Consider the following 23,580-nt stretch of genomic DNA (forward strand, 5'->3'; position numbering starts at 1 on the left):
CGTCCCAGTCGGCCCGAATACCAGAGTATAAGGCTGACGTCGGTCATGGCGCCTTAGACTGACGTCAGTACGTCAGGGTACTAATGCGCATGACCGACGTCATTTCCTCAGTCTTTTTTGCCGCATGGTCCGATGCAGAAGCAATTTTGCGAGTGCAGGTTGGCGTTCTGAGATTTTAAACCGAGTTTCAGACCGAATACAGAGTTGGTTTACTCGCTGGGGAACATTTTGGTTTTTCTTGCCTCAGTATTTAACCGGATGTCAGAAAAAGTGAATAACTGTATTTCTTGTGGGAAGCAGATACCGCATAGGGATTATCATACATTGTGTATACCTTGTTTAGGGCCTGAGCACGACGTTGTTGGTTGCCGCTCTTGTGCTAGATTTAACAAGCACTATTAAGAGGAGGCTTGATTGTGCTAGGTTAGTGTTTGGGAAGCGTTGCAATTACACTATGCCGCCGGATGCTCCGGCGCCTGCTTCATCTAAGAAGCGCAAGGACAAAACAGTGAAGTCTAGGGTGAGGAACCGGCAGTCCCGGACGCCGGTCCTTTAGAAGGCTCAGGGGAGCCAGAGGTTTTGCCAGGTGTCTCTATGGAGTCTCAGGCAGATACTTTACTGTTACAGGATGTGCCCTCTCAGGAGGTAGGCCAGGCTGAGGGGCTTCTCAGGTAACTGTTCTTCCCTCTCTTCCCAAGGTAGTTAGGGCCTCTCCTTCTGTTGCCAAAGCTTCTTTTAGAGGAAGGCCAAGTTCAGCTTCTGTAGGGGCTTCTCCTAGCATTTCGGCTCTGTGCCTAAGAAACATATGCTTAAAATGGCAGAAGATTTGATTACTCTGATTAGAGGTTCTATGCCCCCACCTGATAAGAGGCCTAGGGTGGAACAGGAGTTTGATAGTTTTGAACAGTGTTCACAGGCTTCAGAGTCTTCTGTGGAAGACTTGCAAGAGTTTGCTACTTATTCTGATTCTGATGTGGATGATTCCACTCCTTCAGCTTCTCCTCCTGAGGATTTTTCATTTTCAGAGACTCTTCACTCCATGAGGGAGCACTTTAAATGGGAAGGCCAAGATTACTCTGACTCCAGAAAAGGCTTAGGGAATTCTTGTTTTGCCCCAGCATAGGCCCTTAGCTATTCCTCCTGTGTTGAATGTGGTGGAGGATGTTTTGCAGAGGCTTCTCTGAACCCTGATTCCTTGCCTCCTGCTCCTGTTAAGCCTGATAGGTATTATAGGGTGCCCAAGCTCATAAGTATTTGTTTAAGAGTCCCAGGGCGGACCCAGAAACTGTTTCTCAGGGGCCTAAAGGTGTTAAAGCTTCTGTGGTTAAAAATCCTGTACCCTCTGATAAAGAGGCAAGGGCTTTGGATAGGTGGGGTAAGAAAGTATATACTTCTTCCACTCTAGCCATGAGGGCGTTGAATTGTCAATTTCATATGCTGAAATATCAGAATTATCTCCTTTCACAATTGAAATCTAAGGTGGATGCTTTGGCGGAAGGTATTGAGTGTAAAGAATTGCTGGATTTGGTTCATGTGTCTGAACAAGTGGGTAAGCATTCTTTGCAGTGTGGTTTTGATGCTGTTCAGGCCTCCTCGAGGGTGGCTGCTACTAGTTCTGTTCTTCGCAGACATGCATGGTTGAAGGATCAGAATTTAGCTGAGCATGTTAAGACCAGGATTTTGGATGCTCCTTTACAGTCTGATGTGTTGTTTGGACCGCCTGTGGAAGCAGTTTTAAAGAAAATGGAGGACAAAGCTAAGTCTATGCAGACTGTTAAAGATTTCTTGCAGGTGCAGCCTCCGAAGTTTAGTAGAAATTGGCCTGCTAAGGGGTGGACATATCCTGCTTATGGTTCCCAGTCTAGGGGTAGGTCTAGACGTGGTAGGGGCAGGGCTCAAGCTTCTTCGGCCTAGATCAGACAGTTCACCTGCTCAGACTTCTGGTGAGGGCAGGGGTCAGTCCTTTCGTAAGCAGAACCAATGACCTGCCTTTTCAGCTGCCAGTGGACTCGCCTGGCAGCTCCTTTGGGAGGAAGATTGTCTCTTTTCAAAGAAAATTGGGATTTAATCACTCAAGACAGATGGGTGCTGGATATCATTCATCACGGGTACAGATTTTATTTCCACACAATGCCCCCTTTCAAAGGCATGCCCGATGTTCCTCCTCCACAAAGAAAAGAGGCTCACAAGCAAGTTTCTCAGTTACTCCAGATAGGGGCTATTCAGCCAGTCCCTGTGTCAGAAAGGGGATTTTATTCTCGCCTGTTCCTAGTACCAAAGAAGGGGAACACGTGGAGACCAATTTTGGATTTATCTATCCTCAACACTTATCTGGACATTCCCAAGTTCAAGATGTTGACGTTACAGCAACTGTTACCTCTGCTGGGCAAGGATCACTGGATGGTAACTTTGGATCTCAAGGAAGCTTACCTTCATGTGCCCATAAGGCTAAGTTGCAGAAAGTATCTGCGGTTTCGAACTGGAGATTTTCATTATCAGTTCTCTGCATTGCCCTTTGGCTTATCTACTCGCCCAGAGTATTCACAAAGGTTCTGGCTCCAGTGATAGCTTACTTCAGGCTTCAAGGCATTCAAATTTATCCTTACTTGGACGACTGCCTGATTCTGGCTCAAGACAAGGAACACCTTCTACAGCATCTGGAATATGTCATAGCAGTGCTAAGATGCCTAGGGTATTCTGTGAGCGAAATAAAGTCCAGTCTAGTACCCTCTCAAGACATGTGCTTTCTGGGTGTGAGACTGAATACAGCAGCCCAGATGGCCTTTTAACCCCGGACAAACAAAAGAGTCTGTCACTTTACTTCCATCAACTATCTCATCAGTCCGTGCTGACTGCAAGGACAGTCCTTCAAGCATTAGGGTTCATGGCATCTTGTATTCTGGTGCTTCCCAATGCCAAACTGCATATGAGGAAGCTGCAATGGTATCTCAAAATGTATGGACACAGCACTGCCAAGATTTGGACACTGTCATTCAAATAATACCTTGCCTTCAAAAGGAATTCTTGTGGTGGGCTCAGGAATGTCACCTAAACAAGGGACTCTCTGTGACCCGCCAGAGGCGAGTCAGATTTTAACGACAGATGCCTCGGACACTGCTTGGGGAGCTCATCTAAATGGAAAGTGGATACAAGACAAGTGGCCTGCCAGACTACAGCATCTACATATCAACATGAAGGAGATGTTAGCAGTCCAGTTTGCATTGATGGCGTTCAAGGAGTTACTTCTTCCAGGGCAGGTGTTGATTCTGACAGACAACACAACTGTCATGTGGTACATCAACAAGCAAGGGGAACACATTCTTATCCTCTATGCAGGCAAGCAATGATTCTATGGGAGACTGCGTTAAGCCTGCAACTGACTCTTCAGGCAAGGTTTCTGCCAGGAGCACAGAACTCCCTAGCAGATGTATTAAGCAGACAAATCATGGATCCCCACGGTGGAAACTGGATCTTCATGTATTTCAGAAATTGACAGTGTCATGGGGAACTCCAGACATAGATCTGTTCGCTTCTCCACTAAACCACCAGCTGCCAAAGTATTGCACAAAGGGGTTTCATCACACAGCTTGGAAAGTGGATGCTCTGTCTTTCAGTTGGAAAAACCTTCATGTCTATGCCTTTCCACCTCTACCTCTTCTTCCAAAGGTATTACTAAAGGTCAGACAGGACAGGCCAAGGATGATTTTGATAGCTCCAGATTGGCCTCGCAACACTGGTACCCACTTCTAAGGAGTCTTGTAAAGAAGCCTCCATGGCCTTTACCTCTGATTCCTCATCTGTTATCTCAGAAGGACGGTCATCTGCTCAATGTCAAGCTTCCATCTCTTCATCTCACAGCTTGGCATATTCTGTGTTGAAGCATGGTAGGTCTCAGCTTCCTCAACAAGTTTTAAATGTGATTATGGAAGCTAGAAGGCCTAGTACTAGGAGAGTGTGAAAAATGGAAGAGATTTTTGTTTTGGAGTACAGCAAAGAATTTGGAGATTTCAGAGCCTAATTTGAGTGTGGCTCTTCAATATCTTACTGAATTATTGGACAAAGGTTTGTCTTTCTCTTCCATAAAGATTCATGCTGCAGCAATTTCAGCTCACTATGATTGTGACCCACCTTTGTTTTCGCATCCTTTGTTCAAGCAGTTTCTTAGAGGGGCAAAGAATATAAGACCCCCACGTAGAGCTCCTACTCCTGCTTGGGATCTCAATTTTGTGTTGGAAAAACTTACTATACAACCTTTTGAGCCTGCAGCTACTGCTGAATTGAAATATTTGTCATGGAAGACTGCTTTTCTGTTGGCTATTACTTCTGCAAGAAGGGTGTCTGAGTTGCAGGCCCTTATGGCAGTAGAGCCCTTTTGATTTTCCATAAGGACAGGGTATCATTACGCACTAATCCTTCCTTTATGCCTAAGGTGGTTTCTAGTGTGGCTTTAAACCAAACTATTCATTTGCCTACGTTTTTGCAGATCCTCAAAATAAAGGGGAAAAGATTTTGCACACTTTAGATGTACACAGGCAATTGCGTTATTATTTGAGCAGGACTAAAGATTTTAGGCAGTCTCAGCAGTTACTTGTTTCTTTTGCTTTAAGTTCACAGGGCAAGCCTGTGTCAAAACAAACTATTTCTAGGTGGATTGGCTTTTGCATTGCATTTTGTTATTCCCATCATGGCAAAGAGGTTCCAGCTGGGATTAGGCCTCATTCCACTAGGGCTACTGCCACTTCAACAGCATTTCTAAGGGGTGGCAACTAAGGATATTCTGGAGGCAGCTACTTGGAGTTCAGTGCATACTTTCTCTAGGCATTATCACCTGCCTATATACTCTAAGACTAGAGCTGGTTTTGCCACAGCTGTTTTACAAGGCATGTTGTCAGCTCCTGCTACTTTATAATTTGCCAGCCTCCCTTACCTCTGCTTTGGGATTCTACCCAATTGTCAGGACTGCAGCAAGGGAAGACGAACATAGTACAGTTTTGTACCTACCATAAATGTAGATGTTCGAGGATTCCCTTGCTGCAGTCCATTTACCCTCCTTCCCCTCTGTGTTTCAGGGTGGTTGTGTAGGTCAGTTTACATGCTTATATTTTGTGTATATATTACTGTATATATTGTACATGTTTTTGGTGCAGGTTGTTTTGGGACTTGTCTTTTGGGTCTTCTGACATCTGGGGCAAGAAAAGACAGGAGAATGAACGCCGGTCATGCGCATTAGTACCTGACGCATACTGGCGCCAGTCTAAGGCGCCATGACCGACGTCAGCCTTATACTCTGGTATTCGGGCCGACTGGGACGCGGACTATACCCAATTGTCAGGACTGCAGCAAGGGAATCCTCGAACATCTACATTTATGGTGGGAACAAAACTGTACTTTTTTCGTGTTGGTATTCAATATTTCTTATGTCAATAATATGTATTTTAGCTTACAATTGGTGTAGCCATAACTTCGTAGGGTCTGAGGCCTAATTTAATTAACTCAATAAGCAAGCAACTAACTAAATAAATAAAATAAATTAATAAATGAGTTCTTTCTTGCATTAACTGATATGTCTGTCAAACGATGATTTTTTTTTCCTGCTAGGCATATTGTCTTTAAGCCACAAATTACAAATTAATGTCATTATTATTTTCATCTCAGACCACCCCTGATGGGACTGCTACATATTCGCAACTCAAGATCCATTCGAGTAACCCACACACATGACCTCAACCTGGTCTTTTACATTAATAAGACTTGTTGGAGGGACAGATGATGTCCCAGAGACTCCCCCTCCACATCAAGCAGAGTACCTCATTAACCCTTTCCAAGCCCAACCTGGATTGGGAACAGAACATACACCCATGGGATTCTACCTGTATTCCTGTTAGACAGTAGCATAGGGTGCTGGCTTTTTGGAACATGGGCTAAATTCTTGGTTAGGCTTGTAATGGCCTCAGGGCCAATGGCCTAATAACTTCCTATGATTATGCAACATATAAATCTAGCTGTGCTTTGTGTATGGGTTTATGGACACCCAGTTCTAATATTTGAATTATGAAACATGTCAGAATTACATTTTCTAAATGTATTTTATCTGTAAAGAAAACTGATTATGTAATAGCATTCACTGCCCCATGATAGTAACATTTTTAGGCATTTGTATGTGTCTGTTCTGAGACATAGATTTGATAAATCCCTGACGACAGCTGAAATGGCCTGCGATTGAGCAGCAGACAGAGCACTGGAGGAGTCCACCGGGAAGGGTGGGGAATGAAAAAGTCGTCCCTCCTTGCATCTCTTGCTTGGTGAGGCAGCATTCTGCTAAAATTAACTGGTGCAGACTGGGGAAACATTGTAGAAGTATCTGTGCCTGGGGCAGGGGTCATCTGTGGGTTTTTATCAGACACACAAATAAGTTACAGCTCTTATACCCATTCATACCTCTCAACTGTACAGATTTTGCAGAATGTCCAGATTTTTGCCTCCTATTTTTTGGTGTGTTCCTTCTAAAATCTGTACTTTTCTGGCAAATAACTGAGGACTGAATTCAGTAAATAATGACAGCATTTGAATTTAAGACACCACATCCTTCAGAAAATTCATGCTAATGCAAAATCTATTATTCTGTCAACTTTCTAAGTTTGTAAGAGCAATATTTAAACTCTGTCCCTATTTGTCCCCCATCATTTTAGGCTTTGTCCAGATTTTTTGCTCTAAGAGGTTGAGAGATATGTACCCATTGCATGTCCATCTTTGAATGGCTACTAGGCATGCATGGGAACAGAAAGGGCTTGCTGGCTGCCTGACAGCCGTGACTGTTTTTCATCAAGAGTGTCAAGGTAGAAAGTCCTAAAAAGGAGCCAGTATTTCATTTATTACATCTCATACCAACAAAACCTATAACTGCTGTACCCTGAACCTCATTAAAGTATATATTGTATATTGTGCAATGTTTTATAACATATTCATTATGGATTGCTGCTTATATTGTAAATGTAGTCTCTCAAGTATTGATTAATTTCTATAATTGTTCTTGTTTCTCAGTTCTACCACTCACTTTCTGTAAATATGCTTTGTAAACAAGTAAAAGTGCCTAAATATCAGAAACAGATAAAGAACTGTGTATTAAACTAGCAAATGTAACTTTCCTCCCAACTAAGTAATATTTAGTGTCTGTTTGCATAGATTGTTTATTCTTAGTATAGTTCTCTTCCTTTTATGCTCTTTTATAAACTGCATTGACATCTGATTAACTTCACTAGTCAGGCAGATACTCACTTTACAGACATAAATCCACAAACAGGGAACCCCTACAATGTAAATGTAAAGTTTTGAGAGTGTCATCTCCTGACCAAGGGAGCCCGAAGATGCTGGTACCATAGTGTTATCACATGCACCCTGTTGGAAAATACACACAAGAATAGTATTGATGATCAGAGTGAAATTACTGATCTTAATACATGGCATATGAACTCAGCAATAATAATCAGTGAATAATGGTCATTAGATCATTTTGTGAAGTTCTAACATTATCCACAAAAAGTGCTCCTATCCAGATGGCTCCATTTTAATGTTCTGTACAAGGTTGTGTACAGATTTATTATTTATTCCTTACAGACCTAAACTGCTTTGCCGTACTTTTTCTTCTCTTTGTTACTTACTCGTACTGTTATTATTTTCTCCTCACTGTCTTACGTAGTGCATACCTGCAAATCTAAACTTCATGTTTACATGAAGTCCCTTATCTCTAGTATATAAAGCTTTGTGTGTTATTTTTTCATTCTTTACTTGATTTAAGTGTGTTTTTATTTTTTTTTGTTTTCATAATAGATGTGTGTAGATTCTTGTTCTTTTTTTCTAGATAATGTACCATAGATGTATATGCCTGTATGATACTTCAGAGCTTTATTTTAAATCAATTTCATTTCCAAAAATTATCCAAACTGGAACTTTAACAAATCAGAAAAAAATGATTGTATGTGAGTGGCTTTCTCTAGTTCACCCTACCTCTTGAATCCCCCAACTTACTCTCACTCTGAAATGAATGTGTTTCTGTAGCTGATGGTTGACTTCAATTTTATTGTGCTGGGCCTTGGATGGTTCCCCTAGTATATATATGCATACCTGTCTGTCTACATATGTAAGAACAGACCAAGCACCAACACTTATTTGCAATGTCAGCAAGGTGGCACATTAATCATATTAATAATATTATTATTTAAACATGGATGGTATAAGAGGGATAAGGCCCTAAGTATTCATCATTAGGAACAAAGCATCTGTCTCTATGGATGAAAAGTTCAGTGTTCTTTTAGAATTATTCTGTCTAGGCTATGCGATCCCTCCTTCTTGTATGTTCTTCCATACGTCAAGGTTTTCTCATATGCAGAAAAAAAAACCTTGTTCAATTTTTCTTTCACATAATCAGGAGAAAAAGGAGTTTTTAAGTAGCTGCTTGCAGTTATGCTGTCTGAAACTGGTGTGCAAACATGGGACTTATCCACGTGGATACATTAGTAAACCACATTAACCCCTTACTTGCAGGTCTGTACCCCTGATTTCATTTCCCCTCTCTTTTTGCTCATCAGTAGTGGAAAAGTATTGGAAATGAACATAGTTGTCTGGTTTGTAAGGTGATGCTTTTCTACACTAGTTTTAATATATTGATTAATCTCTTGATTTTTATATTCAAGGTGATAGTAACCATTAAAACAATGTACCAGTAAAAGCTACAAAGCAGGCTAGATTACAGAATGCATAAAAGCAGAGTTTAAAGCATATGTTTCACTCTCAGCTGCCTAAAGTCCATTCTGAGTCCAGTTTAGAAGACTATTTCTGGGGGCACTACAGGACATGAATCCCTGGGTCCTTCTCCCAACCTAGAAAATGGAGACTGTAATTTCCTTCTTCAAAAATGTGACATCCTTAATAAAATCGGCTGCTAGACAAACTCTTGAGATTCTAGGTCATATGACTTCAACTACCCACATGGCTCCTCTAGCCAGATTTCACATGAGAGAATTACAATTGTGAATGACCGCTGTGGTGCAGTGGTTAGTGTTGTCACCTCACAGCAAAAGGTTCTCTGGTTTGATTCTCTGCTGGGGTGACTTCTGTGCAGAGTGCGCATCTCCTTCCTGTGGTCACATGGGTTTCCTCAGAGTGCTCTGGTTTCCTCCCACATTCCAAAGACATGTATAGGTGGATTGGACACTCTAAATTGGTTGTGGATGAGAATGTGTGTGCAAGTGAGTAGTACAAATGAAAAACAATGACAGGGCTAGCCACCCAGTGGTATAAACCTTGGCTCAAGATGAGGAAGTGACACCCGACCCCATGTGCAAATTGGGAAAAGGGGTTGAGAATGGATGGAATTACAATGGCTTATAAGGAATTCCTGAGATCAGTAGTCAGGACCCTTAAAACTAAACTCTTGTGTTGTTTGTGTGAATAGGGAATTAGTTTGGTGGGTGAACCAGATGAAAATAATGGATGCCCTTTAAGTGACCAGGTCACCACAAGACCCAAACCATGGATAAATCAGACAAGGTGTAGGGTATTTTTACCTTGGACCTAAATGTGTAGGGCACATGGAACTCTTAAGAAAAGAAATATACACATAAATATAAAAGAAATGTTAGTATTCATTTATGCTGTGGGAGTGCTGAAGACACTGTTTGTGCCAGGGACTTTGAAGGTGGTTGTAGTCAACACCACAGTGATGTAGAACATAAACAGGGAGGAACTCCCTCCTACCATAATCAGCTGTGCAGTACAAGTTTCTCCTAACAGCTACATACATACCCTCATAGGAAAACTCAACGACAGGTGGGCTGAGTTGGATTTCTGTAGACTCATACAAGTGTTTGCCACACAGAGGTACATTCTTAGAAACTACTACCAAATGAGGTATTCCTGAGAAGATTTGTTTACTTTTCTCAGTAAACAGCTGAAAACAAATGTTTGAGTACCCTATAGTCAGACTTGTTCAGTGAACACCTGCTCCCTGAATTTGAGAGGCCTGTATCAGTATAGTCAGACTTGGGCAGTGAACACCTGCTCCCTGAATTTGAGAGGCCTGTATCAGTATAGTCAGACTTGGGCAGTGAACACCAGCTCCCTGAATTTGAGAGGCCTGTATCAGTATAGTCAGACTTGGGCAGTGAACACCTACTCCCTGAATTTGAGGCACCTGTATCAGTATAGTCAGACTTGGGCAGTGAACACCTGCTCCCTGAATCTGAGAGGCCTGTATCAGTATAGTCAGACTTGGGCAGTGAACACCTGCTCCCTGAATTTGAGAGGCCTATATCAGTATAGTCAGACTTGGGCAGTGAACACCTGCTCCCTGAATTTGAGAGGCCTGTATCAGTATAGTCAGACTTGGGCAGTGAACACCTGCTCCCTGAATTTGAGAGGCCTGTATCAGTATAGTCAGACTTGGGCAGTGAACACCTGCTCCCTGAATTTGAGAGGCCTGTATCAGTATAGTCAGACTTTGGCAGTGAACACCTGCTCCCTGAATTTGAGAGGCCTGTATCAGTATACTTTCCCTCATTATTCCCTTGCTTCCGAGGCTCATTCAAAAGATGAAGCAGAAGAGACCAGATGTTATAGTAATTGTACTTTCTGGTTAGGATGTACTGGATCCTCCTACCTGCTGTAGTGGGAAGGGAAAGACTTTTTTGTTGCCACAGGATGCCAATCTTCTGTGTGTGTGTCTGTGTGTCTGTTCTGTCCACCCTGAATATAACAATATGAAGGCTATGTCCATATTTGCCTTCAAACAAATGTACGCCAATGAGGTATGAAAGGTAGGAGGCCTTATCCCAGAAAGTCATAATTAATGAAATGTAACCGATTTATCCTGTGGTATAAAAGGAGGAACCTGTACTATAAAAAAGGGGGAGGTACCTATGGTGCTTCTGTACCTCCCCCAAACTTTTTTCATCTGATTTAGAATACACCTCATTGAGGGTTCACCTCTCAGCCATAGTCAAGTCCCCAAATGATGTGGACATTCTACAGAAGGACCTCACTGAGACAGATGCCTGGTGTCAGAGCCATGGCCTCAAGCTCAATGCCAAAAAGTGCAGTGTCATTCCCTTTGGTAAAAACTCTGTACCCATGAACTACCACATAGGCAGCAATCTACTTAACACCAAATGTGTGATAAGAGACCTTGGGACCCATGTGGACAGTAGTCTCTCCTTTGATAGTCACATCGCCACAATAGTCAGGAAGTCCTTCTACATGGCACACCTCATCATAAAAGGGTTCTCATCCAGGAAAAAAGAGGTCATTGTTCCCCTTTACTCGTCACTCATTAGACCCATTATAGAGTACAGTGCCCCTTTTGGAATGTACCTCACAAGACATCTGCAGCAGCTGGAAAGGCCACAGAAGTACCTCATAAAGAGGATTACTGGCCTCAAACAAATGCCCTACACTAAAACCAAAAACCAAACAAATATATATCCAAATGCACGATAAGTCCGGTGTCTTAGAGGTAAATGTCACCAAATATAAATACTGTCCACGAGCGTAATTCAAAGCTTTAATTTAGACAAGACAAATCACATAAGTGCTTTCGTTTGGCTCATGCTAAACTTTTTCAAAACAGTTAAAACATCATTTCCTGTTCCTTAAATAGGCATCAGTACGTTGTTAAATCTAAATTGTTTAATTAAACCAATAAAACCTTCACTAATTTACGTATTTAGCTGAAGAACCTAAACTAAAACTAAAACTAAAACCATCACTAACAATTCAAACTTTCATTTAACGCACACAATATTAACACATTAAATTTAAAATATTAATGCATTAAATATATGCTACATAAACCTAAGCGAACCGATGGGTAACCGATATTGAAAATTAATGTATAATGAATCCGATATCAAACTCCAGTCAGGGGTATTTTTTCTTTCTTAATATATATATATATATATATATATATATATATATATATATATATATATATATATATATATATATATACACATAATTTATATGTATTTATTTTATAAAACTTACATTTATATAAATATTTTAAAATTAATCAACAATTTAATATATATTCATATATCAATATCATTTAAAAAAAAAAAATATATATATATATATATATATATACATAAATATAAATAAATATATCATAAATAATTATATATAAAAATATATATCATAAATATAAAACAAATTATGAATTTAATATTAAAATATTTCATAAGATATAAATATATATATATATATGTGTATATGTCGCGTTTATATAAAATTAATGTATTATAAAATTGTTTATGAATTTAATCCACTTAAAATTATGGTCTTATATTGATCATTGTTATTACAAAAGCATGTTACATAATTCACCTCAGAATTTTTATTTTTATTGAATTCTTTATTATATATATTCCTCTATATTATCGGGATAAAGACTTTAACTTTAAAATACTACTAACAGATATATAATTATTCAAACCTGGCCAGTTATTTGAATTAAGTCTAAGTTGCCATTCTAATTCTGATTTTTCTAACAATGCCTGCCATGCCCCCCTCTCACATTTTGTTTAATAACATCTAGAACTACAAACCTGAACGTGTGTCCTGGGCAAGTTTTTACATGTTTTGCTAAAGCGTTTGTTTCATTTTCATCTCTTATAGCTCTAACATGTTCACTTATACGCTCTTTTAACTTCCTTTCTGTCTTTCCTATGTAAAACATGGGACAGCAAATGCAAAACCCACAATAAACAACCTTCTCGGTTGTGCAACATGCTTTATGTTTTAAAATTATCTTATTATTAGAAATTGTCAATGTATTTGTTTCATAAACATATTTACAAAATTTACATTTTCCACATCTAAAAGTCCTTCCAGTTTCCTGTTTTCTATTCAGTTCAAACATATTTTTCATATTTTTTCCTTTTTTATATACAATTATTGGTTTATCATCCAATACATTGTGTAAAGATGTATCATTCATTAATATTTGCCAATTTTTATTCAAAATTTTCCTTATGGCAGTACTATCAATACTATAGTTGGTTATAAATGAGTTCCTGAAACTTTTTAAAATACTCATTTGTATATTGTTTTTAGATCATTTTCTGTGATGTCATTGTTTAAATTTATACATCCATTTGTTTCTCGGGTGATCACCCCTAAGTCCACATTAATACTTTGTGGGCCTCCATTTTGTATGCTGCCATTAAATTTCAATAATGGTTCATAAAAATGTCCTTCACGCTTTTTTACAGCTTCAGAACATACATCAAATATTAATGTATCTGGATAGCCTCTATTTCTAAACATATTAGATAAAACTTCACATTCTTTTAAAAAATCCTCATTCTTACTAACCATCCTTGCCGCCCTAACAAACTGACTCTTAATAACTGCTTTTTATCTAAGCAGTTATCTAATTTTTATCTATTTTTAGCTAAGTACGTAAATTAGTGAAGGTTTTATTGGTTTAATTAAACAATTTAGATTTAACAACGTACTGATGCCTATTTAAGGAACAGGAAATGATGTTTTAACTGTTTTGAAAAAGTTTGGCATGAGCCAAACGAAAGCGCTTATGTGATTTGTCTTGTCTAAATTAAAGCTTTGAATTACGCTCGTGGACAGTATTTATATTTGGTGACATTTACCTCTAAGACACCGGACTTATCGTGCATTTGGATATATAAATGCCCTACACTGACCGCCTCAAAAAACTCCAGCTTTACTCCATAGCATATTGTGTACTTCAAGGTGATCTCTGCCTAACATATAAAGCTATGTCAAACCCAGAGCTGTTGGACATGCTACACCTAAAAAAATCCTAATCCCTCAGAGCTACATGCTCTAGGGACCTAAACCTTGTCACCACAATAAACAGGACACGCTGGAGGGATAGATTCCTGTCCCAGAGACTTCCTATACTCTGGAACAAGCTACCCATCTATATCAAGCAAAGTTCTTAATTAGCACTCTTCAAGAAAATTCTTGATGAGTGGATGGGAAAAGGAAATACACCCCGGGGATCACTTCTGTCTTTCTGCTGGACAGTGGCACAGGAAATTAACTTTCTTGGGTGGCGTAAGCTATGGAACTTTGCTGGCTAGGCTTACATAGGCCCTTGGGCCGATAGCCTAGTACCTACCTATGAACCTATTTGTTTATCTGCTGTTAGAACATACTTCACATTCAGGCCATCTGTCATACAGTTTTTGAAGGGCATTATGCACCTCAGAATAATTCGCTCCAGCCTGTGACTTAAAACTGTATGTTGGAGAAACTGACTCTGTTCACATTTTAAGTGATATTAAGTGCAACTGTAAAGTGTTTTGTTTTGCATAACTGCATTTTTAATTGCAGTCCCATTCACAAAGAGTAAGATCGCTCCCAGCCTTAATGTAAAAGGAGACGTTAATGGAATTTCACAAAAACAGGGTGATTGCATTCTAACTCTCTCCTTCCTGTTCCAAGTCATTATGGAAATAAACCTAAGCTAAACTATCCAGCTACCTGTCTTTTCTCCATATAGCTTAGAATGAAGAAGAAATACTTCTCTTTAATGGGCATTCACAAGCAGCTGAGATTTTATATAGATCACATTAAGGACATTAGAAAGACAAACAAGTTGTTTGTAGCTTTTACTAAAAACAAAAAAGAGACTGCATGTTCAAGCAGACGGTTTAAAACTGGATATTTTCAGTATTACTATTCTTCACAAAGTCCATAACAATTCTTTAGAATGAAAGTCAGAACACACACAACAGATCCACAGCAACCACTAGAACCTACCTGAAAGGGGTCAGTGTACAGGATGTTTTAGAGGGCACCACATGGTCTTCAGTACACACCTTTCTTAAGCACTACAGATGGACATTATCTTTATGGTTAGTGATTTATTTTCTCCTGCTATATTGAAAGAATGCTGCCCCTCTGTCCTAAATAATTATAGCATAAGCCTCAACAAACTTCTTTTAAGTTATGACTGCTGCAGTGATCCACTTAAAGAACATAGTGCAGTTGTGCAACAAACTGACCATAACAGGAGATGTTTGAGAGTGGTTACTGCTGGAGTCCTGATCCCCTCTGTCTTAGGAACCTAGGGCCGGGGTGTGTGTCTATGTCCTTTCATCCTAAACCTGATCATTTGTTTCATTTTTCTTCTGCTTTCTTCCTGGTTGTTCTCCTTAGGAAGTGTAGAATTCTGTGGGTCTCCGTTTAATAACTCTGAGAAATTCCTCTGCCTCTGCAGCATTTTGTATCTTGACAGACTGCGATTTATGAAGAGGCATGAAAGATCCAAAGATGTAATGAACAAATGTCACCTTTACGCCAAGTATATGCAGATGTATGATGGATAAGGTGACATCAGCCCTGCCAAGGTGGAAGGGTGCTCATCTCTAAAATTCTGTCTACATATTGGACCTCAGACTGGGAGAGAGTTTCTTGTTGTCATGACTACAACAGTGATGACACACAAATGTCCGCTGTGCTGTTAAGGTAGTTACTGTCTGCAATGGTACTTTCTCTGGATATTCCACGGAAGTGTCACACCCCATGAAGTATGTTGCTTATTTACACCCTCAAAAATCCTTTTGTATAAAGGACATGGCAGTTTCATGTGTTGCTGAATAAAATTTAGCAGTGTAAGCTTATATTTGTGATACTCTGTAATCTGCATACATTAAAGACATTGTTGCACTTCATTGTGACCAATTGTTACATTGTTGTACTCTATTTCAGTGCGCTCTGCTCTTCTATTCTTATTTGACCATGTATTGCACATTTTGCAGGAATGTTTATTTTTTATTTACTGAACTTTGGCAACTATTGCTAATCCAAAAGGACAAATTTTAGCCACCCAGGGAAATGCAGAATGGTGCATTTTTATGCCATACTATAAATATGTTCGCCTCCCATAACATTGTTTAATCTTTTCATGCAAAGTTTCAGTACAACTACAGTATGACTGTAACAAATATTAGTAAGGAAAAGTGGAGAGGTTTGCCTGTAGTTATGATTGATTGATGGTATGTTTTATATTCAAAACTGTTGATTTTTGCAAATTAGTTTGTTGTGTACTGTTTGTGTATCTCTTAAAGCTGTTAGCAGAAGACTAACTTCTCATAAATGAACAGTCTGAATTGTTTTTGCTCATTTTATTATGTTAATAGCAGCAGAAAATGATAATTTTAAAAATGGAAAATAAATTCCTAATATTTAAAATGGATAAAGCTGCATGTGTGCTGTTGAGTAAAATGAAACAGATGCATTTCATCATTGTTATACAGTACTAATAATTATTATTTTTTTTTTTAGACAATGGGAGCAGAGAATGGAGCATTTACTGGAGTCAGCAGTCATCACGTGGGGCATCTCCTACAGAGAACCTGCAGCAGTCTGTTCAAACTCTGAAGGGCTCTGACAAGCATCCTGTTAAACCTGTAGCACTACTTCATCCAGGATACATCTGCAACATGAACTCTGAATGTGACCCAAGTTCTATAATACAGCAAAGTCCATTAGTACATCAGAGAGCTCACAAAGAAAAGGAACCATATAAATGTCCTGAATGCAATAAATGTTTCAAACACAGGAGCCATCTAGTAATACATGAAAGGATTCACACTGGGGCGAGACCATATAAATGTCCTGAATGCAACAAGTGTTTCAAAACAGGGAGTCATCTAATATGCCATAAAAGGACTCACACAGGGGAGAGACCATATAAATGTCCTGAATGCAATAAATGTTTCAAACACAGGGGCCATCTAGTAATACATGAAAGGATTCACACTGGGGAGAGACCATATAAATGTCTAGAATGCAGCAAATGTTTCAAACAAGGGAGTCATCTAATACGCCATAAAAGGATTCACATAGGGGAGAGACCATATAAATGTCCAGAATGCAATAAGTGTTTCACAGGAAAAAGTGTTCTAGCAAATCATAAAAGGACTCACACGGGGGAGAGACCATATAAATGTCCTGAATGCAATAAGTGTTTCAGACAAAGGAGTACTCAAGTAAGACATGAAAGGACGCACACAGGGGAGAGACCATATAAATGTCCTGAATGCAGTAAGTGTTTCAGACAAAGGGGGGATCTAGTAATACATGAAAGGATTCACATGGGGGAGAGAGGAGTGATAGACCATTGAGTTCCCATATGACAAAGCAATGGATGGCACAGGATGAAATTGAAGATAAGGTGCCACAGGAAGATGCTATAAAACTTTCTATAGAATGCCCCCAGGATGTGGAAAACAAAGGATGTGCCCTTAGTTTGGAAGAAAATGAACTAAGGGAAGAGTTGCCTGATTTAATGGACAAAGATAGATATATTAAAATCAATGAAAGAAATAGACTGCAAAAGGTCAATAAAACCCCCAAAAGTCAGAAGTCTGATAAAACAAATGAACACAGTAATTAGGAATGTCCATAGAGATTCATGCGATGTAACAGCAGTAAACAGGATATATTACTGTGCAGCTAAATTAATAACTGATGAGTCCTGCTGCCAGAGCACAGGGTAGTGAGGCAAAGGAAGGGAATAAATTGAATACCATCATGGAAGTATCAAATAGAGAAAAATATAAAGTGATTAAGACAAGAAGTGTCACTGTTAGAAGACTATAGAAAAGGGAGTAGATCAACAAAAATACTAAGAACAATAGCTGTGATAAAAGCAGTGCATAGTATAAGAGCAGACCATGATCTAGCATGTACTATCGTAAATAACAAACTAAAAACTTCAGCACAGGTGGAAAAACTTAGAAGATACACAGATAAATATAAAGAAAAAGTACAAAATAAACAATTTAGTGATGACCCAAAAAGTTTTAAAAGGAACTGGGAAACAAGGTAAAAGGAATTGAAAGACCACCAAAAAAAGAAGAAATAGATGCATTTTGGAGAAGTACCTATGAAGATCCTGTGGAACACAACAAAGATGCTAAATGGATAAAAGAAGTCAAAGAAATAAAAAGAAGTTTAAAGGTACAAGAGATGAAATGTGATGAAGTAACAGCCAGAGAGATTGAAACAAAGTTAAGAAAAGCCTCTAATTGGAAACCCCCAATCCTAGATGCAGTACCTAACTTTTAGTTAAAAGCATTAACATCTTTGCAGAAAAACTTAGCCATGAGTAAGAACTGTTTATATGCACATACCGAACAGACACCTACCTGGTTAACAACAGGTAAAACAATGCTCCTACTTAAGAATAAACCTGCAAGCTTCCCCAAAAATTATACACAAATTACTTGCCTACCAGTGATGTATAAATTATACACAGAAATTGATGCTGACAGAGTTTACAGTCATTTAGAAGAAAATTCAATTATGGCAGTAGAACAAAAGGGCAATAAAAGAAAGTCATATGGAACAAATGATCATCTGATGTTAAAGTCATAGTGGAGAACTGTAAAAAGGGGAAGAATCTAAGTTTGGCGTGGATTGACTGCAAAAAAGTATTTGATAGTATCCCATATTCATTGTTAAAAGAGTGCTTAAAAATGTATAAGATACATCCTACACTCCTCAACTATGTTACAGTGATCATGAAACAATGACAGACTACTTTGCAATTAAATCATGATAAAGGACAAATTACTATACCAGGGATACGAATTCAAAGGGGAATGTGCCAGGGTGACTGCCACCGCTGCTATTTTGCCTTGCCCTTAACCCATTAAACTGTCTACTTAACAGCTTAGGCCATTGCTATAATTTAGCTCCTAGAAAACAACAAAGTCTAAAGACTTCTCATCTTCTCTTTGTCAATGGTTTAAAACTGTATAGTTCATCACATAAGAAACTGCACCGCTACAGGTTGTTAAAACTTTTTCGGATGATATTAGAATGTCATTTGGTCATGATAAATGTGCAAAAGCAACCTTTAAAGCAGGAAAACTGCCGCACCAGGAAAACATCAGTTTGGGACAAGAATGTGATATAAAAGAACTTGTGCAAGAGGGGGTGTATAAATATTTGGGAATTGATGAAGGATCAGCAGTAAAACATGAACAAATATGAATAAAACTTAGGAATATTTCAAAACACTTAAATTAATCCCAAAAACAGCATTGACATCTAGGAACAAAATCCAAGCTATAAACCAGTTTGCTTTTCCTGTCCTAACACAGTTTTGGAGTGATTGATTGGCCCCAAAACGTGTTGGATAGATTAGATATTAAAGCAAGAAGGATGTGTCATGCTCACCAAATGATCTATAAAAATCAGTGTATATCAAGATTATATATCCCCATTCCAAAGGAGGGATGGGCTTCCTTAAAATTGAGTAAATGTATAGATCTGCAATCGTGGGACTCCACACATATCTGCTGACCTCACAAGACCCAAATGTAGTGAAAGTTGTGAAACATGAGGAGAATAAATCTAAGATGACATCTCTGCTTAACTTAGCAGAAGCATATTGGCATCAAACAGGAATGGAAATCAGACCAGAAGTAGATAAAAATCAGGCAGCAACTGAATGTACCAAAAAACAAAAGAAAAAATATAAGGTGAAGGATCAGATGAAAAGGCAAGAAATGTGGAAAATGCATAAATATAGTTGCAAGTATAGAAACTTCTGGAAGAACCTCATGTTTATCAGGAACAAACTCAGGAATGGTTTAAGTAGAGGTGAATTCAAACCAAGAGATAAAAGGTTAATAATGGTGGATGAAGACAGTGGGCTACACACACTCTGGTTTACAAAGTCCATTGAAAATATGGGAGAAGCAGGCAAATGTAGGTTTTATAAAATTGAACTGGAAATAGTTGCACACCTCAAGGCTGGTTGCGACCTACTAATGGCAGAAGGATTGTATACTGAAAGGCATAATAATATGGCAAGACGGCTGCACTGAGGATTGTGTAAACTTTATGGTATTGAAGTGGCTGAAAAACACTGGAAACATGAACCACAGAGCATCATAGAAAATTATTGAAGTCTTCATCACATGGGATCATCCATTACCAACAGTTCAAAATATAGATGCTAGAAAACCGGATATAGTGCTCCAAGAAAAGAAGACAAAAGTAGCATTGATCATTGAAATCACCACATCCAGTGACTACAGTGTCCTGTGCACAGAGAGAGACTAAGTTATAAAATATCAGGATTTGCAAGCAGAAATGAGAGCAATGTGGAAGAAAAATATCCAGATTGTTCCAATAGTAGTAGGAGCAATGGGTCTTATGAAAGAGTCTACAGTCATATCTAGATATGCTACCAATACATGTAACTCTGTATGACTTGCAGAAGGAGTCATTATTGGGCACATTGCAGGTGCTGCAAAGAGCACTTTTGGCTGACATCAAAGAGTGAAACAATTGTAATTTCATGAACTTTAATTGATGTTCTTCATCCCACATTGCTGCAGTCCTAACACTTGGGGTAGTCCGCTGTCCCAGTCGGCCCGAATACCAAAGTATAAGGCTGACGTCGGTCAAGGCGCATTTGTCTGACATCAGGACGTCAGGGTACAAATGCGCATGACCGACGTCATATCCTCAGTCTTTTTTGCCGCATGGTCCGATGCAGAAGCAGTTTTGCGAGTGCAGGTTGGCGTTCTGAAATTTTCTGAAGTCGGAGTTTCAGACCGAATCAAAGTTGGCTAAGTACCCCGTTGGGGAATATTTTGTTTTTTTCTTGCCTCAGTATTTAACCGGATGTCAGAAAAAGTGAATAACTGTATTTCTTGTGGGAAACAGATACCTCATAGGGATTACCATACCTTGTGTATACCTTGCTTAGGGCCTGAGCACGACGTTGTTGGCTGTCGCTCTTGTGCTAGATTTAACAAACGCACTATTAAGAGAAGATTAGATTGTGCCAGGTTAGTCTTGGGAAGCGTTGTAATTACAACATGCCGTCGGATGCTCCGACGCCCGCTTCGTCTAAAAAGCGCAAGGACAAAGCAGCAAAGCCTAGGTTGGAAGGACCGTCTGTCCCGGATGTCGGTTCTTTAGAGGGCTCGGTGGAGCCGGTGGTTCTACCAGAAGTTCCTTTGGATTCTCAGGGAGAGACTTTACTGTTACAAGATGTGTCCTCTCAGGAGGTAGGCCAGGCTGAAGGGGCTTCTCAGGTAGCTGTTCTCCCCTCCCTTCCTAAGGTGGTTAGGCCCTCCTTCTGTTTCCAAGGCTTCTTCTAGAGGCAGGCCAGGGTTAACTTCAGTGGGGGTCTCCCCTAGTTCTTCAGGGTCTCTGCCTAAGAAACATATGCTTAAAATGGCAGAAGATTTGATTACTATGATTAGAGGTTCTATGCCCCCCCCTGATAAGAGGCCTAGGGTGGAACCTGAGCTTGAGAGTTTTGAGCAGTGTTCGGAGGCTTCTGAGTCTTCGGCTGAAGACTTGCAGGAGTATCCTCCTTATTCTGATTCTGATGTAGATGATTCTACTCCTTCGCTTCTCCTCCTGAGGATTTTTCTTTTCAGAGACTCTTCATTCCATGAGGGAGCATTTTAAATGGGAAGGTCAAGATTTCTCTGATTCCAGGAAAAGGCTTAGGGAATTTTTGTTTCTACCCCAGCATAGGCCTTTGGCTATACCTCCTGTTCTGGATGTGGTAGAAGATGTTTTGCAGAGGCTTCCTGAACCCTGATTCTTTGCCTCCTGCCCCAGTTAAACCGGACAGGTATTATAGGGTGCCTGAAGCTCATAAGTATCTTTTTAAGAGTCCTAGGGCAGACCCAGAAACTGTTTCTCAGGGCCCTAAAGGTGTTAAGGCTTCTGTTGTTAAAAATCCTGTTCCTTCTGATAAAGAGGCTAGGGCTTTGGATAGATGGGGAAAGAAGGTGTATACTTCTTCCACTTTAGCCATGAGGGCTTTGAATTGCCAGTTTCACATGTTGAAATATCAAAATTATCTCCTTACACAATTGAAGTCTAAGGTAGATGCTCTGGCGGAAGGTATTGAGTGTAAAGAGTTGCAGGATTTAGTTCATGTTTCTGAACAGGTGGGTAAAGCATTCCTTGCAATGTGGTTTTGATGCTGTACAGGCCTCTTCGAGGGTGGCAGCCACTGGTTCTGTTCTTCGCAGGCACGCCTGGCTGAGGGATCAGAATTTAGCTGAGCATGTAAAGACAAGGATTTTAGATGCTCCTTTACAATCTGATGTGTTATTTGGTTCGCCTGTGGAAGCAGTGTTAAAGAAAATGGAGGACAAGGCTAAGTCTATGCAGACTGTTAAAGATATTTTGCAGGTTCAGCCTCCGAAGTTTAGTAGAAATTGGCCTACTAAGGGGTGGACATATCCTTCTTATGATTCTCAGTCTAGGGGTAGATTTAGACGTGGTAGGGGCAGAGCTCAAGGTTCTTTTAGGCCTAGAACAGGGAGTTCACCTGCCCAGTCTTCTGGTGAGGGCAGGGGTCAGTCCTTTCGTAAGCAGACCCAATGACCTGCCTTTTCAGCTGCCAGAGCCTTCTCGTCTGGCAGCACCTTTGGGAGGAAGGCTGGCACTTTTCAAAGAAAATTGGAGTGTTATTACCCAAGACAGATGGGTATTGGATATCGTTCACCACGGTTACAGGTTTTATTTCCATACCTTGCCTCCTTTCAAAGGCATGCCAGACATTCCTCCTATACAAAGAAAAGAGGCTCACAAGCAAATTTCTCTGTTACTCCAGATAGGGGCCATTCAGCCGGTTCCTGTGCCAGAAAGGGGCCTAGGATTTTATTCTCGCCTGTTCCTAGTACCAAAAAGGGGAACACGTGGAGACCAATTTTGGATTTGTCTATCCTCAACACTTATCTGGACATTCCCAAGTTCAAAATGTTAACGTTACAACAGCTTTTACCTCTGCTGGGCAAAGATCACTGGATGGTAACTTTAGATCTCAAGGAGGCTTACCTTCATGTGCCTATCAGACTCAGTTGCAGGAAGTATCTGCGTTTCGAGCTGGGAATTCCCATTATCAGTTCTCTGCATTGCCCTTTGGCTTATCTACTGCCCAGAGTATTCACAAAAGTTCTGGCTCCAGTCATAGCTTTCTTCAGGCTAAAAGGAATACAAATCTATCCTTACTTGGACGACTGTCTGATTCTGGCTCAAGAAAAGAACGAGCTTCTTCAGCATCTGGAATATGTGATAGCAGTGCTAAGATGCCTGGGGTATTCTGTGAACGAAATAAAGTCCAGTCTAGTACCCTCTCAAGACATGTGCTTTCTGGGTGTGAGACTGAATACAGCAGCCCAGATGGCCTTTTTAACCCCGGACAAACAAAAGAATCTTTCCCTTTACTTTCATCAACTATCTCTTCAGTCCGGGCTGACTGCAAGGACAGTCCTTCAAGCCTTAGGGTTCATGGCATCTTGTATTCTGGTGCTTCCCAATGCCAAACTGCATATGAGGAAGCTGCAATGGTATCTAAAAATGTATGGACACAGCACTGCCAGGATTTGGACACTGTCATTCCAATAATACCTTGCATTCAAAAGGAATTTTTGTGGTGGGCTCAGGAATGTCACCTAAACAAGGGACTCTCTGTGACCCGGCCAGAGGCGAGTCAGATTCTAACGACAGATGCCTCAGACATAGCTTGGGGAGCTCATCTGAATGGAA

General features: G+C 39.9%; 2 protein-coding genes across 2 annotated transcripts in view; both read left to right on the forward strand.

Moving 5' to 3' along the window:
* Positions 1-16,419, forward strand: part of LOC122813922 (zinc-binding protein A33-like) — a 112,053-nt gene extending 95,634 nt beyond the window's left edge. Inside the window, exon 4 of the mRNA XM_044086467.1 lies at positions 16,324-16,419. Coding sequence (XP_043942402.1) covers positions 16,324-16,419 — 96 coding nt within the window. The remainder of the gene's footprint in view (positions 1-16,323) is intronic.
* On the forward strand, positions 16,386-17,214 carry LOC122813923 (zinc finger protein 776-like). Its single transcript, XM_044086468.1, has one exon. The coding sequence runs from the start codon at positions 16,482-16,484 to the stop codon at positions 17,163-17,165; it is 684 nt and encodes a 227-aa protein (XP_043942403.1). The 5' UTR covers positions 16,386-16,481; the 3' UTR covers positions 17,166-17,214.
* Positions 17,215-23,580: the final 6,366 nt, after the last annotated feature.

The sequence above is a fragment of the Protopterus annectens genome, chromosome 10.part0, assembly GCF_019279795.1.
Source record: "Protopterus annectens isolate FY-2018-M chromosome 10.part0, PAN1.0, whole genome shotgun sequence".
NCBI classification, from domain to species: Eukaryota; Metazoa; Chordata; order Ceratodontiformes; family Protopteridae; genus Protopterus; species Protopterus annectens.

Bases quoted from the DNA above. Each gene is read 5' to 3' on its own strand.
- LOC122813923 (XM_044086468.1), top strand. From the start codon at position 16,482: ATGAACTCTGAATGTGACCCAAGTTCTATAATACAGCAAAGTCCATTA.